The sequence below is a fragment of the Apteryx rowi genome, unplaced genomic scaffold (assembly GCF_003343035.1).
Source record: "Apteryx rowi isolate R43461 unplaced genomic scaffold, aptRow1 scaffold_180, whole genome shotgun sequence".
Taxonomy (NCBI): domain Eukaryota; kingdom Metazoa; phylum Chordata; class Aves; order Apterygiformes; family Apterygidae; genus Apteryx; species Apteryx rowi.
Genome location: NW_020448086.1, coordinates 1,156,395 through 1,183,778, shown reverse-complemented (window position 1 = coordinate 1,183,778; position 27,384 = coordinate 1,156,395). Strand labels below are relative to the sequence as shown.

Sequence of the window (27,384 nt, the reverse complement as noted above, 5' to 3'; positions counted from 1 at the left end):
CGCTCCGCTCCGCTCCGCGTGTGCCTCCGTCGGCGCCGGCTCCTCCGCGGCACCTGCCGACCGCGGCCCCGCTTGCCGCCGAGGCCGGCGCGCTTGTCGTGGCCCTCCCTCACCCCTGCGGGCCAGCGGCAAGCGGATGAGCCTTCCTCGCTTTTCCCCTTCAAATGCAAATGTAGCCCAAACCTGTAGGTCTTGCTCCCGAGCACGGTGCCCTGTGCGCCCGGCGAGCCGCGGGGCCCCGAGCGCCCGGGCTCGGCTGAGACACCCGCCGCGGCCTGCGGCTGCTCCAGCCAAAGGGGTTTTCCAGTTCGTAGCGACACTTTCATGAAGGGTCTCCGCAGAGAGAGGAATTGTTCTGCAAACGTCGCTGAAAGCGCGTTCCTGGGTGCAGGGGTTTGTGTCAGAACAGCTGGATGGGTTAAAACCGCAGCCTGAGGGGCAGCGGTGAGGCTGTCCTGAGCCGCTCTCGCTCACCCTTCCAGGTCACCCCCGCTTCTTCAACCAGCTCTCCACGGGACTGGATATCATCGGCCTGGCTGGCGAGTGGCTCACATCAACCGCCAACACCAACATGTAAGCAGCGTCCCCTTGCCCGCTCCTGCCTTCGGTATCTAGAGGGGTCGCACCTATCGTGCTAGACGTCTGTTGTGATAGACAGCTATTATTTTCTTCTTTAAATCTGATTTCTGAAGTTCTGTAAAAGTACCTCATAATTTTTAATAATATAGTACTCCATTGCTTCTGCTTTTTATAGCCACATTTCTTTTGGCTAACATCTTGGCTAACATCTCAGCTATCCTTTTGAGATCAGGGAAATTGCACAAATATGATAACCAAAACCGAATTTGGCTCTGCGGGAGACTATGATAACCTTGGAAGTATTGCCATCATTATTAAGAACATGAGACCCACTTATTCGGTTCCCAAAGGGTAATTCTTTCTTGATGAGGTTGCTTTACTTTTCTTTGATTGGTTTTAAGAGTATATTGTTAAATAGCTAGTTCTGTAAAGTGTATGGAGCATTTATGCTCTAAGCAAGAACATATGTTTAAAATAGTTTTCTGCAAGCACGAAATTTCGGTATTTTTTTGTATGGGGTTTACCAAATGGAAAATAATATAATGCTCTCTCTTCCCCCCCCCCCCCCCCAGCAAATCAAGGTCAATATGACATGTTTTAAAATAACACAGTATTTACAAATACAGTTAAAGCAAGATGTTTGTAAAATATGATTCAAAGAACTGACAGAGAAGGTTATTTTAAATAGCCAGATCAACTCTTTGTGCTCTGGGGAATATATTATTTGTTTTGAGCAGTGTTTCAGCTCAGAAGAGCAGGTTCTGACCTTTATCTAGAAGCTGTTCTAACCTGCTAGACAAGCATGTAACATGACAGTAGCACTAGACTGTGATAAGGAATTTGTTTTCCATTTGCCATTTTTCTTTTATACATATAAACAATACTTAAAATATTTGTGAACAATTAAAAAAATAAGTATTTTGTTTCCGATGAGTTTTGAGTAATCAAAACATCAGTGGCTCTTAATATTTTAAATTGTCATTATGAAATGTTATTTAAATGTCATGCAAATATATCAAATTAAATATAATAAGCTTCCCATATAGGCTTAGAAATAATGTATCTGTGTGGCATTCACAGCTCAATCACTAGCATAAGAGTTTCAGGGAAATTTTCAGGTGTAATTTTTGGAAGCTGCCGTTGGTCAACCAGCTCGAGGGATCTGTGGCGTGGGGTGCTCGCCTCAGCCAGGCAGCAGCCAGCTGAGGTTAGAGAGGGACAGCGCTATCCAGAAATTCTCTCTGTGCCCCCTGTTAGCCCAGAGGAGAAAATTATACTGATAGTATCAGTATTATGCATTTATGCTTATGCAAACATAACGTACAAATTATGTAAAGTGCTTTATGTTTGTTCCTTTTACATACTGGCAAACAGGAGAACAAGGAGATAAAATGATTTGTCCTGATAAAAATGGTACTGCCTTTAGGTGAGAGCAAAATTAAGCCAGCCCTGGGCACTACCAAAAAACCCATTCATATATTCTGTTAGTAAAGAGATGAGACTTGCATCCATTTTAGTTAATTCTTAGAAGTAACTGTAAAGGTTGTAACTGTATGGAAAACCTAATTGGGACTTTTCATCAGATTGGTTCTGAAGTAGGAGAGTTTCTGCCATGCCAAATGCATTTTCTATGTTTTACTGAAAATTTCAAAATCATTTAAGTTTAAAACAAATAATTTGGAGTGTTCTTCAGCAAAATGAGATTTGGAAAACCATAGCCTTCATCTAACATAGCTGCATTGGCCTTATCATTTGTAATCATCCACAATCTTCTTTTTGGTCAGTCTTTGGAGACTCAGAAAATAATTACATAACAAAATAAATAAACATTATTTTGTTTGGTGTTAAGTATATTCAACATTTCCTCTGTGAAAACTTGACATTTTATTTTAAATAGTGGGGTTTTTTTGTTTTTTATTTAACTTGCCAAAAGCTATATGCTTTTCATTCAAGCCTCTAAATCTTCCAGGAAGTATGTAGGCATCAGTGTGTACATTCTCAGGACAAAATTCAAAATGCATTTTAACTGATGTAAAAAATCATATTGACTTACACATCTTGTATTAGGTTACAGTGGTTTATACAGTGCTGAGTTCCTATTGACTTCTGTTGGTCATTCTGCCTGAGTAAAGGTTGGAAAATATCCTAGACTTGCAGTGTGGGGAAAAAAGAAAACAATCCACTATTATGATTTTGCTACTGAGAAGATTTGCTACTGAGAAACCAGACACCAACTGGTTTATTAATTTTGTCTTTCTGTAATTTTTGGCAACGCCTGAATTCCAGATCACTGTTCAAATGGCTGTCTCTGACAATTCTGATCATTTAAAAAGCAAAATAAATAGTATTTTCACCTTTCAAAACTAGAAATAGCAACAATTAGAAAAAAATGCTATTGAATCTTAAATGTTTTAAAAATAGTGGTATCGTATCTGTGATGAACTAAGGACATAGGCAAGATTTGTAGAAAAAGCTAATAATTTATTTTAGACTAACCAGTGTAGATATAAATAGAAGATGATCTTTCAGCCACACGTTACCTTCTTCAGACAGCTTATCTCCTTAAATTTTGCCATTCCTATTCTCCAAATGTCATTTTAGTATTAGTAGAGAGACAGTGCACAGATTTTAGCCAGATTATTCAAATGAAAAACTTAAAGAATCAGTCAGATCCAAAGTGTTTGGGTGTGTTATTCTCGCAGATTACTTCAGAAATCCCAGGCTGATTGTTTAGTTTCTTTGTGCTTCAAAAAAAAATTTTTTTTAGTGCGGCAAGCCGAGCTTATCTACAGCAGTAGCAATTAATCCATGTACCTTGATCACCAAAAATGGTTGTATGACTGTCACTTTCCATCCGTATATCTGTGCGTGACATCATGGCATATTAGACCATGCAGTGTGTTTGCCTCATTAAGTGGATACAACAGTTGACTGCTGTCTTGTTTGTTGTAATTGGTAATTAGAAATTCATCATTTATAATTACTCTTGACAGCTATTGATCATATCGTATTGTAGAAATAAGTTGTCCTTGGAGATCAACAGAATAAATCCACATAATTAATTGTATTTAGACTTTGAAGCCCTAGCTCAATATCTCTAATTTTGCTCGAGGTTAGCTGGGCAAAGTTCACTTTTTTCATAAGGTTTTGGCAATATGTTATTCCAAAAGTGTGAAGTTGGCACACTGGAAAACAAATACATTACAGTCCAATTTTGCATAACAATGACCAGTACTATGATGGTGAGCACAAGTCTCATGTTGGCTGTATAGAAAAGTTACTAAAGAGGGGATGTGGTAGTCTTTATTGATGAATATTGCCAATATTGTCTTTCTGAGGATTCTTTGCTTGAGTAAAAATTTGCAATATCAGACCTACAATTTATGGGAAAATTTTTAGGAATCTTAAGCATTTTCACCAAGAATCACAGACTAGGAATTCATTGTGTGTTTTGGAATCTGTATTTAATTTTTTGTTGTTGTTTTATCCATGCAGGTTTACATATGAAATTGCCCCTGTTTTTGTCCTCATGGAGCAAATCACACTTCGAAAGATGAGAGAGATTATTGGATGGTCAAATAAAGATGGTGATGGAATATTCTCACCTGGTGGGTTGCGCTTCACTCTTGGTGGTTTGATCAAAACTTCAAAAGTAAAAATAAACATAAGCTGTGGCTGAATGCCCACATTCTTCATGAAATATCTGCAACACAAAATGACATGTCAGAATTTTAGAAGTAGGAATTTTCCACCTGAAGTATGTATTTTGTTCAAACATAGCACAAAAAGTTGAAGAAAATGATCTTTATCTTTAGGTATGACTATGTATTGTGACTATACAGAAACCTGTCCAACATTTTAAAACTTGATTATGTGTTCTGGTACATAGTCAGGCATTTAAAAAGCCTTATTCTTATGCCTCATGCCAGGAGCTGCTGAGCAACCACAAGCCCTGCTGACCAACAGCACTTGAGAATCACGTATTGACTTCTTTGATGGTTAATGAGGATTTGGGCACACAGTYGGGTAAAGCGCAACAGGGTGTTGGTCGCTTCCTGTGGCATAATTTTCCCAGAAATCTGATTGAGTTCCCAAAGTACTATTTTGAAGAGCAGGCCAAAGTGTTACCCCATGAAGGCAATATAAGGGCTGTCAGCAGTGGCAGAAAAGACCTGGAAACCATATAGAAGCCCTAGGGCCTGTGTGCAGACAACACGAGCACCTAACAGAGCTCCAGATTTCTGGGTTTGTGGGGGTGAAACGTGCTGTTTCAGAGGATGAAGGACAAATTCCACATCCTTTTGGAATAGTCAGCCTAAAATCCATAAATGCACACTTACTTGATTGCCAGTTGCATCTGCAAGAAAAATATGGAAGATCTTTCCCAGTGTTCTTGTTGGTGAAGAAATATTAGAGGAATAAGTTCTCTTAGACTTTATGGATGAGGTTAGTCTTATTAAATCTTGATGTCTGCATTGTACAACTGAGCTAGTTATCCTTGGATCTTTTTGTAAGTAAATCAAGAGAAATAGACACTTTCCCTCAATTAACCTTCTTCAAAAATAAATATCAAAAATAGGTTAGCTGAATCAGCCTACAAAGTATCTCTTTCTGTTAACTGACTACAAAGGGAGCTTAGGATAACTACTAGCTCAGATGTAGAAATCTACCTTTTAGACATCCATCTCTACATCTATGATAAGATGGGATAAATCCAACCAGCATGTGACATTTCTTCAGTCCCAGTCAATTTGATAAGTTTCTGCTATTCTTGCTAACAAGAAGCTGTCATGCAAAGGCAGCATAATGAAAATGGATGCCTTTAGGAATGTGTTACAAAAATATTAGCAATTAGAAGAGACAATAGTTGGAAATTCTGACTATCAGTATGACCTTCCAGAGGGTCTGTCCCTATCCTGTCTAGATGGGTAACCATGCATTTCAGAGATTTATTCTTTCATAGTTCACTGTCACTTTCACTGCATAACACAAAAGAGACTTGTTTGTCTTTGGTCTAATATGCATTTTTTTCTCATCATCACTATTTTATTATTCATTCATTCACAGGAGGAGCGATCTCCAATATGTACAGCATAATGGCTGCACGCTACAAGTATTTCCCTGAAGTCAAAACAAAAGGCATGGGTGCAGTCCCTAAACTGGTTCTCTTTACCTCGGAACATGTGAGCTTAATATACTGCTAATTGTTAATTTATTGATATATATTTTGAAGATGTTTCACCATTAAATGACTGCTCTGCTATTAAACATGCATATGTTTTGCTGCAGAGTCACTACTCAATAAAGAAAGCTGGAGCTGCCCTTGGATTTGGAACAGACAATGTGATTTTGATAAAATGCAATGAAAGGTAAGTTTTGATATATTAAACGTGTTCATCTGTTAAATTTGTTTTATTGTGCTTAAAGACTGGTTCAGTACAGTGTGTCAAGTTGCTAATGGCCTGTTGAGAAAATCCTATTAAATTATTTCAACTGTAGCTAGTATTTCTATGTGCAGTCTTTAATTTTCTTTGTCTTTCTGTTTCTGCAATAATTACAGAGGCAAAATAATACCAGCTGATTTGGAGGCCAAAATTTTGGAAGCAAAACAAAAGGTTTGTGTTTCTAAAAATTAGTGCTTTGATGCTTGTGTTAATAAAATGTGTTATCTCTCCCTTTGAAGGCTGAGGGTTAACATTAACCAAGAATGTTAAAATAATATTTTCATCTGCTTAATTATATATTAATGTATTTTTTAGGGAATCATCCTTGTATCTTGCTAAGGTTTCCATTTACTCTTTAAATACCCTATATTTTTAAGCTCTTGACCCACATCTGTATTTTCTGAATTCTTTTTCTTTTATAACTTTCTGTTCAGGAATATTGGAAATATCTGCTGGATTGGAAATATCTTTTGGAAATATCTGAAGTATCTGGAAATTTCTGTTTGGGAGTATTGGGAATAAACTTTCTGTTTGGGAAAAAGATTATTAAAAAGTAAAACTGAAACTAATTTTAGTCAAACTTTAAAGTTCAGTAAAACCTATTGAAAATTCAAGTTGAGGTTAGTCCTAAAAATTCCCGTAGAATTCAAATGTGAGGTTGCAGGATCAGTAACTGTAGTCAGTAAGTTAATTTTTTTTATTTGAGGCATTCATTATTATTTTTGGAATCAATGTAATGAAAAATCTGTTAATGTTGTATAGAGCTACCAAAGTTAGAGCAATTAAGATTTTTTTTTAACTTCTTTACATTTGGGCATTCCTTAAAGTTGCAGTTCACATTTATTTCATCTAATTCAAAACTGACTTGCTTTGATCTGATAGTTCCACATTCATTGCTTTTGTTTTGGATTGTTTTGTTCTGCTTTGTTCTCTTTATGGTAAATAAAGTCAAAAGGAATAACTTTAGATCATTGAATCACAACTTACAAATCATATTCAATTAATTTGCCTTTATACTGTTATAAAAGTCCCTTAGCTTTACTTGACTGTTGTTAGTTTGTTACCAGAACATTTGAATCTCCTAACTGAAAGAGATTAGACAAAATGCTACTCTGTCTTCTGATTAGCCAATTTTGTGAGGTTACAGTAGGATAAACACCGCCAGTTTGTTCCTATCCAGTTTGTTAGGTTCTACTGTTGCTGGCGGGTGTCTTTCACATGGGAAGAAAAACATTTTAAGATGGGAAAGTGGGACAGCAACATTTCTAAAGTGACTTTCTCATCTTTTTCTGAACTCAGTTGTATTTTGTATTTAATTAATATTTTTATTTATATTGTAGGGATATGTTCCTCTTTATGTAAATGCAACTGCAGGCACAACAGTATATGGAGCCTTTGATCCAATAGAGGAGATTGCGGACATATGTGAAAAATACAACCTCTGGCTCCATGTAGATGTAAGTAGCTGAACAAAGTACTATTATTCAGGCAAAAGAGGATTCTTCTTCACATGTTTCATCTTGAATTAAAACATTTATTATTAGATCCAGAGTAAATTAAAATATTAGGCTTTTCCAACAGAAGCAGTGAGTCTTTTCTTTTTTCTGTCTCTTCCAGGCTGCTTGGGGAGGTGGACTCTTAATGTCCCAAAAGCATCGTCATAAACTGAATGGAATAGAAAGGTACTGCATACTGTTTATTAGTATTATTATTATTTTAGCAGTTTTATGGGGTACATGGCTCTTCACAAATGCATGAAAAGATTACTTCGCTGCAGTAAGGAGCTTAAACAGTAAATTAAACAAAAGTAAGACAGGCAGGAGAGGTTCAGACCAGGAAGATTAAAATAATACTGCAGAAGAAAACAGCTGAGAAGAGGTACAGCTGAGTGAAAGGTAAGTTTTCAGCAGATTTGAAGGGGAACGAGCATATTGTTTGCCAAAAAGGAAGGGAGATTGCTCTAGGCATAGCTTGGAACGAGTCCCAAGTCTGCAAATGGGTGAAGATGGATTTGAGAAAACCAAGGTGCAAGGGCTAGAAAAACTACGAAATGTAGGGCTTTGAAAATAGCAGTGAGGAAGGAGGAATACAAAGAAGGCATTTGTGCACAGAGACCTACAGATGTGAAGCCACAACATTGTGGGAATTTGTAGAGGTTCTCTCCTGAAAGAGATCTGCAGTCATTTTCAGAAAATAAAAAACCTGTGTTCTGTCTGAAAACGAAAGTTCTGTAAATGAAAGCCAACATATGGACACACCAAAGAGAGGAACACATGATAGATACTGAGTTAGCAGCAATTTTTAGCCCCTATAGGGGTGAAAAGGACTCTGATAGAAACAGAGCTGGTACAGTTGTACCGTGCCAGGCAGAGGGCTGAGGAAGCTTACAGGGAGGCCAGAAACAGGGTCACAGATGCTCACAGCATTGCAATGTGAAAGGGCCCCAAAGCTGCTGCCACATGGGGATTGTATGAAACAAGCAGGAAGCTCTTGTAGAGGCCAGAGAGCAGTTTGCAGAAAAGAGTGCATTTAGGTGCACCAAAACACATAGCCCAGGTTACCAAGCTACCCACTGAGGCCAGAAGCCAGCCTTTATTAAGCAATTAATTGAACCAAATTTAAAAAGGTGCAACATTTGTGTTGGAAGTGACAACAGAGTGAAAGCATGGCCCTCACCTCAGCCCTTACAGTTCAAACTTCAGGAGGGGTCCCATGTGTTGTGAGTAGACTTGTGCACACATGTTCTCATATCCAGTGATGACAGGACCTTAGTCGGTAGAAGATGCTATGTCCATAACCCAACAGGTGTGTTGGTCTCTAGATTTCCGCAAAGGCTGCCCATCTGAATAAAAATCAGAAAAGCATTGAAGAACCAGAAATGTGGAACCTTTACCATCACTGCAGATATCTCAGCTTCCAGGAGAAGCAAAAGAGATTCGAAAAAAAACTCTACCCATGTACTCTCAAATTAGCATCAAATTGCTTCCTTGAGCCTCCCGTGTCGAATGTGGGCACTATGTAAAGGTATGAAATGAGAACAGTGAGCAAAGCTCCTCCTTAAGGGAAGCTATCTTTTCCCATTGCRGGCATTTCATACAGTAAGTGAAGAAAAAGTATAGGCTAAAGAATGGTATGGGTTGGGGAGTGAAGAAGGATTGAACCAAAACCAAGGAAGAAGAAAAACACGTGGACCCTTCTGGTGCTGGGAAAGCAGTGTGTGGTGCTGTGCTAGCTCTGAGGTAGCAGAACCACATAAACCTCTGCCCAGTCCGACCTGCCAGTCACTCATGCAATGGCAGCATGTCTAATACAGAATCAATAGTAAAAAAATGTTTTCCTTAACCTATGCAGGTATAGTCAAAATGGTTTGGCACACCTCTTCTGGCCTGAGGTCAGCCCAAAGGTGCTAATTAAGACCATAACCTCAAGCAATGACTGGAAACAGCAGGCCATGAAGCATGATGTTATTTCTTTTCTAATCAGCTGCAGTGATCTCCAAACACTGGATGAGGCCCGCACACACTGCACAGTTGTTTGTCACAGGCCCCAGCTGGGATCTATTACCAACACTCAGGCCGGACTTGGCCTGCCCAGAAACATGGGCATATACGGCCTGACACAGGGCCATGGGTACAGAACCCGAATTGCCTGTGCTAAAATAGCCTCTGGCTGGCTGTGCAGGACAGAGAATGATGTCTTCATGTTAAAATAAACCAAATGTTCCCTGGGAACACTACTTCAAACTGCTTTTGCTTGGAACTTTGAAATTAAATAAATATGCTCAACTGAGACCGTAGCTCTCATTTAAAAGAAAATGAGCTGTTACATAAATTCCTGTTTCTTGCCTACTCCCTGTGAACTACCACTTAAGTTTTTGAAAAGAAAATGATTTCTTAAGCCTATTTCTAAATAGGCACCAGCTGAGCTATGTACCTGCTGGTCTGCACTGCCCACGCAGATTTTAGAGGGATGGTGAGCTCCTGAGGTGCAGCACAGCCTGCGCCATTCTCGTGGCCGAGGCATGCTGCTGTCAAACCTCGTGCAGGCAGAGGCTGGGATCGCATCCAGACCCTTTGCAGGATTAGTGAACCTCAGACTCTGGGGTGAAGGAGTCACTGTGTTGCCCTGGATAGAGGAACTGTGGCTCTGGCTGTGCCCCCGAGAGGAGCATGTAGGAGAGGAGGAAATCTCTCTGAATTTTCTTTCAAACGTATTGTATGAACACATGCAAAGTCTGTGAAATATATAACTATAGACTTTCCTTCTCTAGAAAGCACAGTGACTCAAAAGGACATTTGGTAATTAATGACCTAGAATGAAGAGGTCATTAGATGTGTAAAAAGTTGGGACATTTATTTTAGCATCACCATTAAACTGTCTAGGATAGTGTGTTAAAATTACAGAACATCTCATCTGTTTGGCCAGTAAATTAAGTGATCTTGGGCATCCATTTGTGCTTACACATAAAAAGTTTTAAACTTCATATACAGAAGAGTAGGCATGTGCTATAAAGTTTTATAGTCTTTTAACAATCCATGGTTTTGACAAGATAATACAGAAAAGGCCTCGTATGGCTCTAACTGGAAAAGTGGATAAGCATTAAAAGTGTCTCTTCCTTTCCCTTGTACTCTTCCAGCAGCTATTCAAGGAGGAATTGTATTTTCCTGGTGCTTCAGATTGTCCCCTTAATTCTCTGTCCCTTCCAGTCAGTACCTTGAACTGATACAACCTGTCAAACCGTTTTTGTTAGTTTGTTAAAGCTGTTTCTAGAAGTGGAGTCTTCTGGGGATGAAGTTACAATATTAGCTAATCAGCATAGTCTGACACTAATTAGCTGGTATTATTAATAATATAAACTAATCAAAAATCTGACATTGCAATATTAATCCAGGAAAATTCCTTTCCTGGACAGTGCAGCTGGGAAAGAAGACATCTGAGACAGTAATAACCTCCATAGTGAAAACGGCTGGTCAAAGCTCCATACATTTCCAGCTGAAAGCAGAAATCAAAGGTGGCTGCTCCAGGTTAAGTTTTTGTTTCTCAGGCCTATCTGAATGTGTAATTCTTTTGCAGAGCCAACTCGGTCACTTGGAATCCACACAAGATGATGGGAGTGTTGTTACAATGTTCTGCCATTCTTATCCGGGAAAAGGTCTGCTTTGTATTTAATAATTAAGCAGTTAAAAGGGAAATTGTAAATATCAACCCCTACTTTTTAAGGGAGTAGTACAAAAGCTATTTCATTTCATAAACTTCTTTTGGAAGGAATAATTGTGTGGATTTATATTGTGTTTAGTTAGGGAAGAAGGAAGTCATTTTTTCTTTTTCTGGTCTTGGTCAAAGACTCTGTGGGCCAGATCTTCAGCTGGTGTATCTTTGCATATTCTAATGACAACACTAGAGCTATGCTAATATACTTCATCTGAGCATCTGCCCCTTTGTTCCTATGACCTACTGAATGTATACCCTCTGTCTTGGTAATTTTACACTGTTTAGACCACTTAAGCAAGTGGCAACTATTTTACCTTACACAGTGGTTTAGAAGTTTTGCAGTTCAGTTGAAAAGAAACCATGTTGCTTTTATTAGGAGTCCATATGTATTTTTAAGGCTTTACTCTGTGAATGAAATGCTATGAATTTCTTGCAATGAAAGCAAGACTGGTGTCTTAATTCTTTTAAGATCTGTATTTTCCTTAGATAATCAAAGAAGTTACATTTTCTGTGAATGGAACTGTTTCTGTTTGCTAATTGCCAGCACGGCATTCGCTGCTTGGGGAGCTGAGTTGCAGAGGAAATGGTGCCCGTGTGTAGAGCTGGGCTGTAGGAGCTGGGGGCTCCAGCCCTGGGTCTGCCACTGGCTTCCGGGTGACCCATCTCTAAACTGAGGACCGTGATATTTACTCTCCTTTGTTAAACACTTTGAGATCTATTGGTGGGAAGCACTAGCCATTTTTTCAGTGGCATGCATGCTTTCCATGCTAACTATTGTAGGATTTTGGCAAAATCGTTCTCTGTATGAGAACTTTGGGCATTTTCTGTATTTATCAGATATAACAGTGGTCTTTGAGCTTCTTCAACAAGCCACTAAGGTATTCTGGGGGAGATGCGAACTGCTTTAGAAATGTCATATGTGTAAGATTTCTATGTAGCATATAGGAATTTGCTTTTCTGACTTTCCCTCGTAGACCCCTTAGAAGTAATGCACAAGTTTCTGTTGGTCTGTGGATCATCATTTTAAAAGTAGCTATTGTGAAGCAGCTCCTGGGGGGGGAGGGTGTTAGTTGCTTATTTTTTAATATTTTTAAGCAAAAAAAGTCCAGTTTAGCTCATTTGTGCTTATAGTATTACTAATGTAAAGTGGCATACAGCTGGACAATATATGAAGTTGAAGCTTTCAACTTTTTTTCATTTTCTGTAGTTACATACTGAATTGAGAGACAATAAGTTTGTTCTAGTGTATAATAACATATCAAAAATGTAAGCCTTAAAAATACAGTCTTAAGTCCCAACAGCCTTACAAAGTAAAGCGGACAAAGCTAGTATGGAAAACTCAGAATCCAAATTCATTTGAGGATGTTTTACTACTCAGAGTCTTCTAAGTGAGCTTATGAAATTGTCTGTGGATCAGGTTCTCAAAACTAGGTCAGTGTTTCATAACCTGGCCCTTTAAAGAACAATTCTGTATATATTTGACATGCAATCCTTCTATGTTATTAATGCATGTAGTTTCAGATGAACATGCGCCATATAAGTTTAATATACTTTAAAATACATGTTTTTTATAATAGGGTATACTTCAAGGTTGCAATCAAATGTGTGCAGGATATCTTTTCCAGCAAGACAAACAGTACGATATATCCTATGACACTGGAGATAAGGCAATACAGTGTGGGCGACACGTGGACATTTTCAAATTCTGGTTGATGTGGAAGGCAAAGGTAAATAATAAAAGTTCAGTTCTAATATCAGAAATGTATTTATTTCATTTGTAAGTCTCATGTAACAGAATACTTTTTTAACAAAGTGTTTAATTACTACCTCTAAACACAGAGGTAGCTAAGTATCAAGTCAGGAAAGAGCTGTTTAAGCTGTAGAGCAATATTGGCCATCAGTTAACTCAGCTGGAAATTAGAAGAAAGCATTAAGTCACTAGATGAGTGCAGTTCAAGGACAGTCCTGCAGTAAAAGCAGCAAGGGCAGAACATCAAAATGGTCTTTTGTTGTGATTCTATACACTTACACCAGTATTTTATGGCAGGTTACTTGCAGTAGCAGCAGAATAGACTTGATGACTTAAGAGGGTCCTCCCAGCCCTATATTTCTTTGTACGGATTTGATTGGCAACTTTGAAAACAAAGCCTGCTTTTTAGGGAATTGCCTATCTAATGATTTAACAGTTGATTCCCTGGCACAACTGTGGTATGCTTGGATGGCCAAAGTTAAGCACAAGCATACGTGTTTACAAGATGATGGTTCATGTATTCAAGAAAACACATCTCATTTTTCTTTATCTGCAGTCATCTTATTACTATTATTCTTGTTCTTCTGGCAAAGTGTGAATCCAGCTGGGTAACCTGACAACAGTCTAATCTTTTTTTATAAAACTGAGATTAAATCCAATGGCAAAATATAGGGTCAWAAGATGATTTTTGACTTTGAATGAGAATTAGACAGCAATAGTAGATAACCTGTGATGATAAAAGATGTCTTCATGCAGATTTCCTCATTACTGAAGATTGAGGGAAGTAAGTAACAGAAATGTAGATACACAATTACTTTTAAATGGACTGATTTTGGAGTTGTTACTGTGCATTTAAAAAATACTTTAGAAAGAGAAACACAGAACTTTAGTATCCAGATACACAAAATATATGTAATGATTAATTACTTCAGTGATCAGCATAGGTTTGGTTACCAGGCTAAGTACATTTCAATTAGGACTCGGTTCTTCCTCCAAAATAAATAATTTTGGTACTGTAATCCAGCCATTTGACTCCACCTAGGACAAATTAGTAATGGACTGTGACTTGTAACTTTGAAATATGTAATTTATGGTTCTAATTATCATGTGCTGACTACAGACACCATCAAACACAAGTAGATTTTCTGTTCTTCTAAATATCAACACTAACCACGATGAGGGAATCATACTCTTGTCTTCATAATAGAAAATAGAGCCTAGGCCCAAAAGTTATCCTGTAACTTTACTTTTAGACATTTCATTCGGTACAAAGAGCTTACCCCAAATCTGTAATAATTTAGTGGTTGTACCCATCTTTTTTACTTCTTCATTCATGTACAAAAACATCCCTTTTTAAAAACCTTTGTTTTTCTAATTTTATTAATTTTTTTTTACAAGAGAAACATCAACATTCATCTACTTTTTCTGGGATTATGATTTTACAAAAAATCATGTATTACAAAAGATCAAGCAGGTGGGCAAATGACTTTAACAAACTTATTGCAGGCTTTTATTTGCTTACTTTTTTAATGCAAAATTCTTGCAAATGGTCTAGTGAAAATAAGGTATTTCCCCACTCTGACCCATTCAAATTACTTTTGGTTCCATGTTCACAGCCATTCAGCAAAAACTGGGAAGCTAACACTTAATATTCTTGATATTTTTGGAAGTTGGAAAAAACAGCTAAAAATAATCTATTAAAAATATCAAAAGCCCTTTTAATTATCATAATAAACTCTCTTAAAAACAGAGCAAAATCAAAATAACAATTATAGTTAGGACAGATGTAGCCACTTTTTAGTGACTGATTTAAATTGGAAAAGAATAATCCTGCTAAATGTTTCACTTTATGGCTGAGCCTGTTTATATATTCAGCTTATCTGAATGGATGATTGCATCAGAAAAGGAAAAATAACCATATAATTAATACTTACCTTCTTTTTAAAATAGGGTACAGTAGGATTTGAAAATCAGATCAACAAATGCCTGGAACTGGCAGAATATCTCTATACTAAAATCAAAAACAGARAAGAATTTGAGATGGTTTTTGAAGGAGAGGTAAGTTTTCTTTCACCTAACCTATGAGTAGGAGCCAAATCTATGGAATTCTGAAAACAGTCTTGACACTTCTCGGAATTTTTCACCCAGCTGTGTTGAGTTGCTGCTCTTATTTTCCAAAGAATAACGTGACTATTGATCTCTGGGCAGTCTTTTGGCCAAACGGATGTGGTTTCGTACTGTAAGTGTCAGGCTGATCTCCTCTCTCTCTCCTCTTCAGAGGACTTCTCAGTTTAGGGCATTAAGACTACCTTAATACAATCTACTCATGCTGGGATGCCAGATGCTGCCACATACATAACTGTAAACCTGCTATTTCTGCTATATCCTCAGTTGCTAGTGCCACTGCATAAACCCTTGGCTGATAGAATAATAAATATACTCTGTCTCTTTATTTATAAGAAAAGGAAAATTGTGTTTCCCTTCCTGGGATCCTGGAAAGCAGTTCCTCTTAAAACTGCATGAAGGTGAAAAGCATTTGTGCTTCATTAGCACCCTAAAACATTGTAAATGGGACAACTAATATGGTATCTAAGGTGACAAATACAAATAGCACTACCATAATGCATTTATTTTGTTCTAACATATAGAAATAGCAATGTTAATACTATACTTGGGCTTCCATGTCTGYGCTAAAATATGCTGCTGATTAGCCTTTAGCATACTAGTGTAAGTAATCTGTATTACTGGGTTTATTGATGTATGTGTTTGGTTATTCTTTTTGCAGCCTGAGCACACAAACGTATGTTTTTGGTATATTCCGCCAAGTCTCAAGGGCATGCCGGACTGCGATGAGAGAAAAGAAAAGTTACACAGGGTATGAGGTTTATATTAAATGCAAAAATACAATCTACTATTTCAACACCAAATACTCTGTTTATCAAAAATAATTCATCAATGTGTGTTGACACATGTTGCAAGTTCTGGGACATCAGTTCAATTGCTGGTTACGACCTTGATACCTGTTCCCCTTTCTCTCCTATTTATATTGTGGCAGAAGTCATGTTTCCCCTATAGAACCAGATACAAAACATATTTAATTCTTGTTTGTTATGCATTACTTGTATGGTTCCAGAAGTGTACATGAGTTAAAAAAGTAGCTAGAGACAAAGCGGTCCCTGCCCAGGACAGCATATCAGCAAGGGAAAGGGAAGAGGAGTTGTTTGAAAATACTAGAACAGATAAAGGACATGGAAACTTACATATTCTTAAGTCTTTATTTTTATTTTAAATGTTCTGGTTAGTCATGGGTGATTTCACAGTATTTGACTAATGCATTTCAGTGAAAATCAATATCCTTTGGAGGATCTGGGGATAAATTTATTTGAAGGAATGATGGAGTGAGCAAAGTAGGGACATGGTGGAAGCAGAGCCAGGAGAAGTTTCCATGGTATTTAGGACTTGAGGGAAATGAAACACATTAATTTTGTAGTAGCATTTTAGACAGAAGTGGAGTGAAGTAAATTCAGGAGACAAAAGAATGAAATTATAGTTGTCAAAATGAGTTGCAATTTTTTTGTGTGTGGGAAAGGAGAAGAACAGGCAAACTTGGGAGGTTTTTGTAGAGGATTTTGTGGCTGCATCAGCCTGGGGAAAGACAACAGAAGACAACTGCAATTGCTGGGTGAAGCCAGTGACATGTTAGATAAAGAAATTGCCAAAAGTGAGAGAGAAAAGAGGAAGATGGATGAGACTGGGAAAAAGGATGAAATGTTTGACTTGACTCTCTTAAATGTTAGAGGATATTATAAAACATCCTACAAAACAGTAAAAGAGCCAGAGATATGACCTTGGCTGGCAGAGAGTAAAGCAGGACAAAGAAGTTCTGGATGGCAAAATTGAGCTCCATTGACACCAAATATTAAGACTGTTGGAACATTATTCCTTATAAATGGAAGTAAGAATGTGAAACTGAGGTAAAGGGACTGCAGAACTACTGGAAGGTTTCCACAGCTTATGCTAACAGAAAGTATTATTTATGAAATAGGTCTTGTTGAAAATTTTCCATCATTTTTTTTTCTGGCAAACTGGCTTTGAGAATATGTAATATTCTCATGGAAAGCATCTGTGGTCCTCAAAAAATTGATTTTGGGGTAGATTTTCAAAAAAAGAGAGAAAAATCTTTCATTATGATAAAATCTTTTGTATCTTTTTTTTCTTTTCAAATACTCTAGCAGAACTGTGCACGTTTAATATGTCACCCAAATATTGCAGCATTGAATGTTGAAAGTGTGGCTATAAATAAGAAACTTCATTCATTTTTCATTGTTCAAGTTGTAAGAATAATTAATCGGCACATAGAAATGATATGTACATTTGATATCTAAAATTATTATATACCTAATACTCTATGATGCTATTAGTCTCTTAATCAAAAAAAACTCTTAAAAGATGGATTTCATTGTTGTTAATTAATTTTCCTTTAAATATCCAATCCTAGAAACATATTTAGCTTTTCAAGCTTTTTCTTTTACAGATTTTTTTTATATAAACTTGTGCCTTTCTGATTTGTCTGTTTCTTTTTGTTTTCCAAATTCAGAAATGCTGTGATATAAAAAGAGAGGAAAAAGCTTCTGAGTTTCTTTCTTTCTTTCTTTCTTTTTTAATCATAAAGGTGGCACCGAAAATCAAAGCACTGATGATGGAGTCAGGTACTACCATGGTTGGATATCAGCCTCAGGGGGATAAAGTCAACTTCTTCCGAATGGTCATCTCAAACCCAGCAGCAACTAAGTCTGACATTGACTTCCTCATTGAGGAAATAGAGAGACTGGGGCAGGAGCTGTAGTACAGTGGTCAAATTATTTATTTCTCTAATTCACTGTTTTCCAGCACTGGCTATTTTTTTACCCAGTTCTGCAGAACATGTTTTAAGGAAATTCTCTTTCTGTAAGCTCCAAACTCCTGAGACATCTTTAAACAAAAAATCTATAGGCTACTGAAACATACATGTATTGGTAGATAATTTTACTGAGGGAAAATGTATTATCTTGAAGTTGAAGTACTATTGACTCTTACATTGGTCTTGCTTATTATAGTCAGCAGGAAATGAATAAGTACTAAAATAGCAAATTAAGAACTCTACACAGTATATATGTACAGTATAAATAAATATATATAAATATATATATATACATATATATATATATATATATATATAAAGTGGTTATGAACTTAGATCCAAGCCACAGCATGTTTTCCACTTTAAGAGAAATAACTTTTCCTTCAACAACTAATGATGTGGATAATGTGCTACAGATTTTTCTGCCAGGTAAAAATAGATATATAGAAATATTTCTAAAATGTAGATTCTAGGAGCTAAAGAAAAAGTTTAACAGTATTAAATCTTATTGTTGGTGCTTCTCTCACATACAAAACAGCAATCTCTAACAGCACCTTTGAGTAAAATAGTTGTACTTCCCCTTTAGTGTCACATCAGGGGATTATAGTAGCAGAGTCATTGTAACAGGTATATTATTGCTGTATTTTTAGAGGTTAATTTGTGTAGATTGTGTATATTATTGTTAAATGACTTTGTGTAAAAGGATTTAAATGTAATAGTTTTACAGCAAGATAACTGTTCAATTGTAGGTATATGAAATATTTGCTTATTTATATGCAGAGATTTACCATGCTAAAGAGTTGTCTTGTATTTTCTTCCATTTGTAATGTATCCTATTTATATATTACTGAAGTTCTAAATAATGTTTATGGTATTTTAGTGTATTTGTGAGCCAAAGAAAAAATACAATTACAAAAATATTAGTTGATACTTTCATTTAAATATTAATGCCCTTAAAATAATAACTTACAGATAATTTTACTGATTATAAGGAATTCTAATGTTGTATATAGAATGTCAAATAATGAAATCCCTTTAATTTAATAGAATTTTCAGTTTTATTAATTGTAATGTCGGACTGTCTGTTCAGTGTTCTGAATGCTTTTCTAGTGAATACGGGTTGCTAACCAAGGCCCCTGTTATTGTGTTGTATTTGAGGACTAATCTCTATGAATTTTGTTTAACTAAATTCTATGGCAAGATTCCTGAAGGTCTATAGCATTTCTGTGGGAGTCTGAACCAGCACCATTGTTTCAGTGAAATGGAAACGGCTACACATTTTGGAGCTTGTAGAATAAATAAAAACAAAAGTCATCTCAGAATCTTTAAATACAGTTGGCTTGTCACAACAATTCAAACAGGCCACGCTTTTCAAAATACAGACACCAGAGTCATCTGCAGCTTGGTCCGTTTTAATGATTAGGTCATCAAAACTACCAAGTGGAAAACTCCCTACTGGAGACAGCGCAGGGGAACAAAACGAAGATTCAATAATCCTTGGCTGACAGAAAGACTATCATGGCAATAAACGGGACAGGCTAATTCCAGATCTTTCCATGCATGATTCTATGGCTATCATCCATGGAAGTCAGTAATTAGCTGATTTTTTCCCCCAGATCAACACTAAAATTAATTTTAGAAACATTCAATGAAAGAACTGTAAAGAATCACACTTTGATTTAGGAGTGTAGTGACAGCCTGCTCACCACCTTTGAGGCTTTCCCGTACGTGCCAGGAGAGCGGCGCAGCCCCCGCCGGCCCTGTCGCTCCTGGGGAGGGGCGGCAAGGGCCCAGAGGGATTTCTGTTCTCCCAGTCCCACTGGTTGCGTCCGAGGATGCTGTCTCACAGCTCTGGCTCGTCGGAAGAGGGAGAAGGAAGAAAGTGTCGTGGTAATTGCCAGGCCATACGGCACAGCTTTCCCAGCTTTTCCTAGGGCTCCCGTTCAGCCCTCTTCCATAACCCTCTGTAAAACTTTTTCTTGAAATCATTTGAGTTAAGTCTAAAAATGATTCTAAATTTTCAGTCTCTTTCAGCTTTCTGATCATGGCTTTCAACAGATTATCTACGTTGTTACTTTTATGCCGTGAAATCCCCAGTAATCTCAGCAGTACAGTGTTCCTTTTATTAGGTTATTTTTCTCATGACAGAGCTGTTCATGTCTTGCTTTCTTAGTCTTAAACCTTCCTCTCCTTAATTATAAGCCTGATATCTTACCATGTCTTCAATACTTAACATTTTTCATGTAAATTCATTGCAATGGGACCCAAGGTCTGCAACATAGAAGCAGTCAGCATGAATATTGGCTACAGTAGCAGCTTCCATAATATTAAATGCCATTCTTTATAGGTACAGGCTACTCCTCAAAACTAGAGGGCTTCTCATTAGGAGCTGTGTTCAGGAGTAGGAAGGGAATTTGTTTTGAAGAGGACATGTATGGCACATTTTGAAACACAGGCTGCTTCTTGAAGTTTGGTCTCTGTCACAATTTTGCTTTACTCAAAGACCAGCTACAAAAGATCTCAATCTTTGTTGTTTATGTGAAACAATATGAACTAGGATAACAAAGGCAAAGACATCTAACTACTGACCTAGCTTCAGTGGGGGATTTTGCTTCTTCCACACAAGCAACATGATGATACTTGCAATTTCCTCAACCAGTTCTTAGGTGAAAATTTCTGACTTCCTCCACCTCCTTAGTTAAGGTATTTCAGCAACATTATTACTAAAGTTCTAAGATCCCAACTTACCCTTAGTCCTTCAACCTTAATATCCTGACTGCGTGGCTTTTGTATCCAGATCATCTCAATATTATAATAATAATTTCTAGTATGTGAAACTTTATACCCCTAGAAGCATATAAACTAGGTAAAGAGAGCTAGTCTCCTGTAACTAACTATAGGAAAAGGCATAATACGGTTTATCTGAGGTCACATGGTAAGGCTTGGACAGTCCTGTGATGGAGCTGGAAATAGAACCCAGTTCTCTTCCGCACATGTAAAGTGTTTTTCTCACGAAAAGTTTTGCTTCTTCATTTAGTGGAGTATCTTGCTTTTAGGAGGTCAGAAAATTAGGGGTTGTAGCTGTTGCCACTGGTGGTTTGCAGCTAGACAGGAAGAACGGAGACCCTCCTGCCTGTGTCAGAAGGGAGACAGATAGTGCAGAGGTGCTGTCTCTAAAGACAGGGGCTTTAAATTTAGCTTCCTACACTGCATTTTCTCTTACATTTCTGCAATGTTGCATCTTGAGGCAGATGATACCCGCAATTAGTTATTTTGTGAAGCTTTTAATTCCAATACCAGCCACTGGATTTCCCTGGTCTACCTGCTTCCTTCCACAGGCACAGGGCTCATGTTAACTTTCAGCTTGGATAGATAATTTTAAAAGAGCAGTCAAGTTCATCAGTGAGAAAACTCATCTGTATTTTCTTCTCAGTAGGTAATTTTCATCTGAGTAATATGTTACAGCTTCTCAGATAAAACCTTACCTGGACTTTTCCTGTGCTTTAATCCATACACTACTGAGTGTGAAAGATCAGAAAGTTTGGATATGTGGAAGTGGTGACTAATTCAAAGCATTGCAATTACAGGTGAGTAACTTTTTTTTTTGAGGTTTAAAATATACTCTAAGGTAGTGACTTCTGTCTTTAAAATCACACTGACAGTCACTGGCATTTTGGGTGAGTGAATTCGGGTCAAATAAACAATAAGCAAGATGTCAGCTGAAGGTGTAGCTGCGGTGTTTATTATCAGATGAATTTATTTGGAAAAGAGTGATCATCAGATAAAAATCAATGGCAGCTGCTATTTTTGAATGAGAAAAATTCTGGTTGCATAATTAAAGGTCCTTTTCTAGAGAACATAGTTGGATTCTACCATTCATGGCAGACAGACAGAACCAGGGACCTTGAGAATAGCCTGGGATTTTAAAATCATCATTTGTTCAGTTCATAATCTGTTTTTTGAATGGTGACAAATATGAAGAGATTTTTTTTAAACAGAATCTCTGTTTTGTGGTTAAAGAAATGTCAAAATTATAAAGAAGATATGCAATCCAGTTTTAATTTTTCAATAAAAGTTGATCTTAAAACTGTCTCATTTGTTTCATATAATTCATGAGTTCTTTTGTTTCCTTAAGAAGATGAGACAAAAGCCATACAACGTTATCCCTCACATTAAAAACAGTAAGGCAAATCCTAAGGCCACTATTTAGTTTTAGCAGTGAATTGAATGAGAGCTTGCACCAACACAGGTTGAGGAAGAACCTCAAGCTCTGAACCTCGATCGGTTTGAGTAGTGTTATCAAAACATTTGTACTGTGTAGAAATGCTAAAAAGTAGAGAACCTAAAAATCATTCTGTATGGTTTCTGAAATCCTCATCTAACTAACTCATTCATACAGAGGTCCCAAGAAAGGAAACAGGAACTTTGGAATGGGCAAAAGGAACAAGATCAAGCCCTTCTGGTAAAAAAGATGCTATTTAAAACATCATTAAATGCAAATTTAATTTAATGGATATATTTATGAAACTAATGTTCTTGTAATGCAGCTCAATCCCAGGAGGACTTGCACACATGCTTATCTTCGCACACTTTGCAATGCCACTGGCTGATCTCAGTGTTTGTTAATTAAGCACATTTAAATCTTCACTTGATCAGAACTGTGTTATCTTTGTGCAATCAAAAATACATTGACTGAAAAAATACTTTAGTAGTGTTATGTATCAGCACTTCTGTCCTCGCCTGGCAAGAATTGGTGCAGAGACAGCAGGACGAGCCTGCACAGTCATATGACAACGCTCTGTGGAATCAGTACCTGATCCTGTGCACCTGGCTGAAAAAGCATTTCAAGTTTGTGTAGTAGGAAATCTGTGCATGTGCTTATCAGAGCAGAACACTACAGTTAGAGCTGGGTTTTCTTCTGAATGAGGGTTCAGTGACCTTCATAGTAAGTATTATAACACACAGTCTTTTACAGCAAAAATGTTTCCTTGAAACACAAATAAATGAGATCAGCATCTTTATTTTGTGCATTAAGTAAAAATGTTTTGTAAGACTCACTTTGTAAAGGTGTACAAGGGAGGCCTAATCCTGCCGCCACAGAAGTCAACGGGAGTTTTGTTATTGATTGCATGAATCTTTCCCATTCTTGGAAATGAAAGACAATGTTCTAACATGACAACAAGAGAATAAGACTCTAAGTCTGAGGTAGGAAAAAAGTACCGAAATTCTTGTATTCTGAAAAAAAAAGGCTATGCATAATGTGGTGACATCAAATAAATTCAATGTATTTAATACAGAGGCATAGATAAGTTAAAATACATCAGAAATTGAGTTTGAACATAAAATAGTTGAAATGCAAAGTTTACAAGAATGCCATAACATTGGGGAAATACATTTTTTCCTAACCACACTTGAATTAAGCATAATAAGTTCAGAATACAAGTCTCTCCCCATGTAAAAACTATATGAATGTAAAACTCTTGTGGCAAAGCTTTTGGTGTTTTACATACATACATACATTATACACACACACACATACACACAAATGTATAACATGAAGAGATGATTCAGAAGTTTAGACAATATCCTGGAGTAACCTGCCATTGTTATGCGAGTCAACATATATTTAATTCTTTTTTCATACACCAAATATACTGGAAAATAAGAATATATTTTGAATTTCACATAGGAGTAAAAATATTTTTTTCATGATACAGACAAATTCTGATTAATAATTGCTTTATGCTCTCTCCATAGAACTGTCATTGATTTTAATAATATGAAACACAGATTTGATTTTGATTACTTTCGGGTAGAATGAGCATCATTCAGGTAGGATGACGTTTCTAAAGAACCATTCACTTTCCAAGTTACAGACTTTTATACAGCAAACTATGCATGAGAAAAATCAATGCTGCAAAGAAACTTATCAAGTCCATCCTCGTGGTGTAGTATGTATATAATGTAATGTAAAGCACCAAAATAAAATTGTGGAAGATTATTGTAGCATATGTGTGAATACTAAGGTTTGTTTGGCTTATGCAAAGACTGTTTAATCAATACAATGTTAGGACCACAGTGAGCTCACTGAGGTCACTATAATTGTATCTGCCTGAATATTTTCCTTAGTGTTTTGCAAGCCGCAGTTGCAACAACTGTGTTTAGGGTGATTTTTATATGAAGCTGGAGTACTCCTCACTCAAGAACTGCAAGTAAGCTGGTGAAGATGAAATGAAAAGATCCACTACCAACAGAAAACAGAAGTTAAAAGAACGGCTGCACAACATGACACAATTTGGGCTTCATTAGAGTATCTGGGAGAATCAGACCTCTGAAAAAAGCAAAGTTAAAATTACAGTTAGAAGAAAAGACAAGATGTAAGGCAAAGTTTTGAGTAGAACTGGTAAAGAATGAAAAACTTTCTGGCTCTCTTAGCAGATCTGCGTACTGAAGAAAGATGGTGTGTTTTTTCATAATGACAGTCATAGAAAAGTTTGAACATAAAACATTACATACCTTATTTCTGCTATTTATTAGGTAATTTGTTCCGCATCTGAATATAATTCTCTCAGACTGATGAAGTACACTGTGAGTTTTTTATGTGTATTTGTTAGTCTTTTTATGTTTTATATGCAAAATACAAGGACATGTGCACATGCATACTTTGTGTGTATCAGAAAAAACTTTAATTGTATTGCATGATGTTGACCATTTTGTGTAGGACTTTTCAGAACAATCTGCAAAGACTCTTGAAGTGAAACACTGAACAAGTACACCATGAAGGAAGAAGTAAATTATCTTTTCTTACCTGTGAAAGTATGTGGGTGTGTTGTGTGTGTATATGAATGATTATATCTCTATCCCATGAAATTCTTAACTTAAGAGTGTGTACCTTTCTACAGCCTATCATTCTAGTTCATTTGAGAACAGATGGTTCTACTGTCTGATCCACGCGAGCGCAGGCAGCGGCAGCAGCCGGAGGAAGGGGGGTTACTGGTGCCTGGCCTGCGGGGCCCCACGTCAGGCTCTGCCTGTGCCCCCGGCCAGCCACAGTGGGTCTGGAGCTTTCTGCAAGTTACTGCCTCCTTCTCTTGCTCTGATCTCCAGGGCTGCTGGAGGACAGACCTGCCCAATCCAGGACCAAATTTGCAGGATCAGAGCCCACAGCTTCTGTAGCTGGTTACTGGGACCTCTAGGTCTAGCAGAAGCAGGTTTTACTGTTGCACAGCCCTAGTTCTGCTCAGCTCTTGGTTTCATTGTATTGAGGAATTGACATCTCCAGAAAACTGGCTGACTACTAATAATTGTTGGAGTTTACTTTGGAAAATTTACAACTTTTAAAGTGTTGTTAATGTTTCTTACTCATAGTAGTTAGCACAAACCCTTGCTATTTTAGACCTATTTGTCTTGGTTTTAACTATGACTTTTAAAAATGTATTGTTTTAATTTGCTGGTAGGTAAGCTGCTCCAATAATTTGGTGCATTCATTTATGTTGGTTGATTTTTTTCCAAGCATGTTACTTGTACTTTGCTCTATTATGTTTCAAGGCCATCATATTTCTTTATACTCTTTTGCATCATTATGGATCTTCAATTGTTCTATGTATTTTTCAAGAGAGAGATTTTATTTACTTGAAAAGAACCAGGTTTGTTTTCCTTGCTGTAAACACTGAAAATAAAAATCCCAGTGAGTTGGGTTTTTTATTGTTTTTAGTCATCCTAGTGAAATGTAATTATTCTATATGTTTAAATTTATTACTGGCCTTGTCATCTTACAGTATAATGCAATACCTATTCTCTTGTCTTCCAAAGGACATCATGCCTGCCTTTTTGCAAGATGTCATCAGAAGTGTGGGAACAAGAGAGAATTCAGGGAGAAAGATAAGGGGGCACACGGGAAAAACAGTACGTGGCAGCCAAAGCACATCACCCTTTTGCAACATGAGTAACGAACTAGCTGGTGAAGGCCAGACAGTTTGTTCCAGCTGCACGGTGGAGGAGGGAGCGATACGGAGGTATCACGGTCCTCCCCTGACCACAAAGGGTTGCATCCCAAAAAATAATTGCTGCACACAGACTAACTGTTGACCTATAGTACCCCCAGCCTCATTATCCCTGCTTACCATATTAAAAATCACGCCCTTTGCTGCATAACGATATGTAAATAAGGGGGGCATACCCCCAACAACTGCGCAAATGGCAATCTAGCCAATGAAGTATGTCTGCCGCACTTCCACATCCCACCTTCAGCAACTATAAAACAGAGGATAGCTCACTAAAGTTTTTGGAAGGGAAGAAAATTGAACCGCCGACCTGCTCACTGGAGATTGCTGACGAGCGAGCCTCCTTCTCCCTCCCCCAAACAGGGACGCCTCTTTGGTAAGACTTGCGCCTCCGACAAACGTTGGACGTTACCCGGGAAAATATATTATTATTGAAAGCGCTTAATTGTTAGTTTGAGCTCATAGAAAGAACATTTGTAGCAGCAAGTGCATTTATCAACGGCAATTCCGAACCTGTTGTATCTGTCGCTTTAATAAAATCTTATTCTTTTTACTTTGCGAAACTGACCCAGGGAAAGTCCTCAAACAGGGGGGCTCTGGCAGGCAAACGTAAATTATAAAGATAAGGAAGGGCCTTCCGTCCCTCCCTTTCACGCGACAAGAAGTCAGATTGCTAATTTGTGCTTAACCTGGCTCCCTAGCAGTTAGAATTGTGATTGCCATCAGACAGCTCCCTCTGTTTTATTGAGTGAGTACACCCCACATTCGGATTGCAGCATTAGAGCCAGTGCTGCAGTTGCGTCCCATGCCAAGAGTACACGCAGAACTCCCAAMAAAATTTCTTCCTTTTGAATACATCAGCATCACTTTAAAAAGAGCTACCAGACTAGTAATTGCTACAATTCGCCTTCCCCAAAAGTCTAATTTTAGGTTGTCTTTTTCTCCCATGAAGTCTCTGACAGCAATGTCAATAATTATGCTTAGCTGTTGTTGAATGACTTCAGACCTCATGTTGATTGTCTATATACAACATTGCTATAACTGTACAATTACTGGTGTGCTGGAAGCACTCCAGAGGTGGAGTGGATGGTCTTTGAGGGATTTGGAGACTCTTTCATTTACTCTGCTGCTCAATCCAGAGCTGTTTCCAGTAAGCTGGAAAAGTGACCAAAAGAAGGAACTGAAATCAGTAAGTATGCCATAGAGACTTGGTTGGACACTCAGAAAAATGTACATGACTTGAACTTACAGCAGGAATGCCTCTTCCCCTCTCAGTTTTTAGTAAAAAACAATCAGTTAAAATAGCTCAATAAACAAGTGATCCCTACGTGGGAACACATCCTCAGTTTGGGATTTATAGGGTGAACTACTAATTCATCTATCTACCTAGCTGGAAAAATCTCTGTGTGGGCATAACTCATGTACATAGCTACATCTCTAGGGCAGCAACACCAAATTATTCTTCACTTACAGGACATCCATAAAAATTTTAAAAGG

The 27,384-nt window shown here is 37.5% G+C and overlaps 1 protein-coding gene across 1 annotated transcript in view; it reads left to right on the top strand.

Annotated features, from left to right (window-relative positions):
* The window catches only part of GAD1 (glutamate decarboxylase 1), a 21,556-nt gene extending 2,415 nt beyond the window's left edge, over window positions 1-19,141 (top strand). The window contains exons 3-14 of the mRNA XM_026061419.1: window positions 483-573; window positions 4,075-4,187; window positions 5,647-5,762; window positions 5,869-5,948; window positions 6,140-6,194; window positions 7,364-7,480; window positions 7,641-7,705; window positions 11,097-11,175; window positions 12,812-12,961; window positions 14,935-15,042; window positions 15,770-15,859; window positions 17,657-19,141. Of these exons, the coding sequence (XP_025917204.1) occupies window positions 483-573; window positions 4,075-4,187; window positions 5,647-5,762; window positions 5,869-5,948; window positions 6,140-6,194; window positions 7,364-7,480; window positions 7,641-7,705; window positions 11,097-11,175; window positions 12,812-12,961; window positions 14,935-15,042; window positions 15,770-15,859; window positions 17,657-17,830 (1,238 nt within the window). The 3' untranslated portion in view covers window positions 17,831-19,141. The remainder of the gene's footprint in view (window positions 1-482; window positions 574-4,074; window positions 4,188-5,646; window positions 5,763-5,868; window positions 5,949-6,139; window positions 6,195-7,363; window positions 7,481-7,640; window positions 7,706-11,096; window positions 11,176-12,811; window positions 12,962-14,934; window positions 15,043-15,769; window positions 15,860-17,656) is intronic.
* The last annotated feature ends 8,243 nt before the right edge of the window (window positions 19,142-27,384 follow it).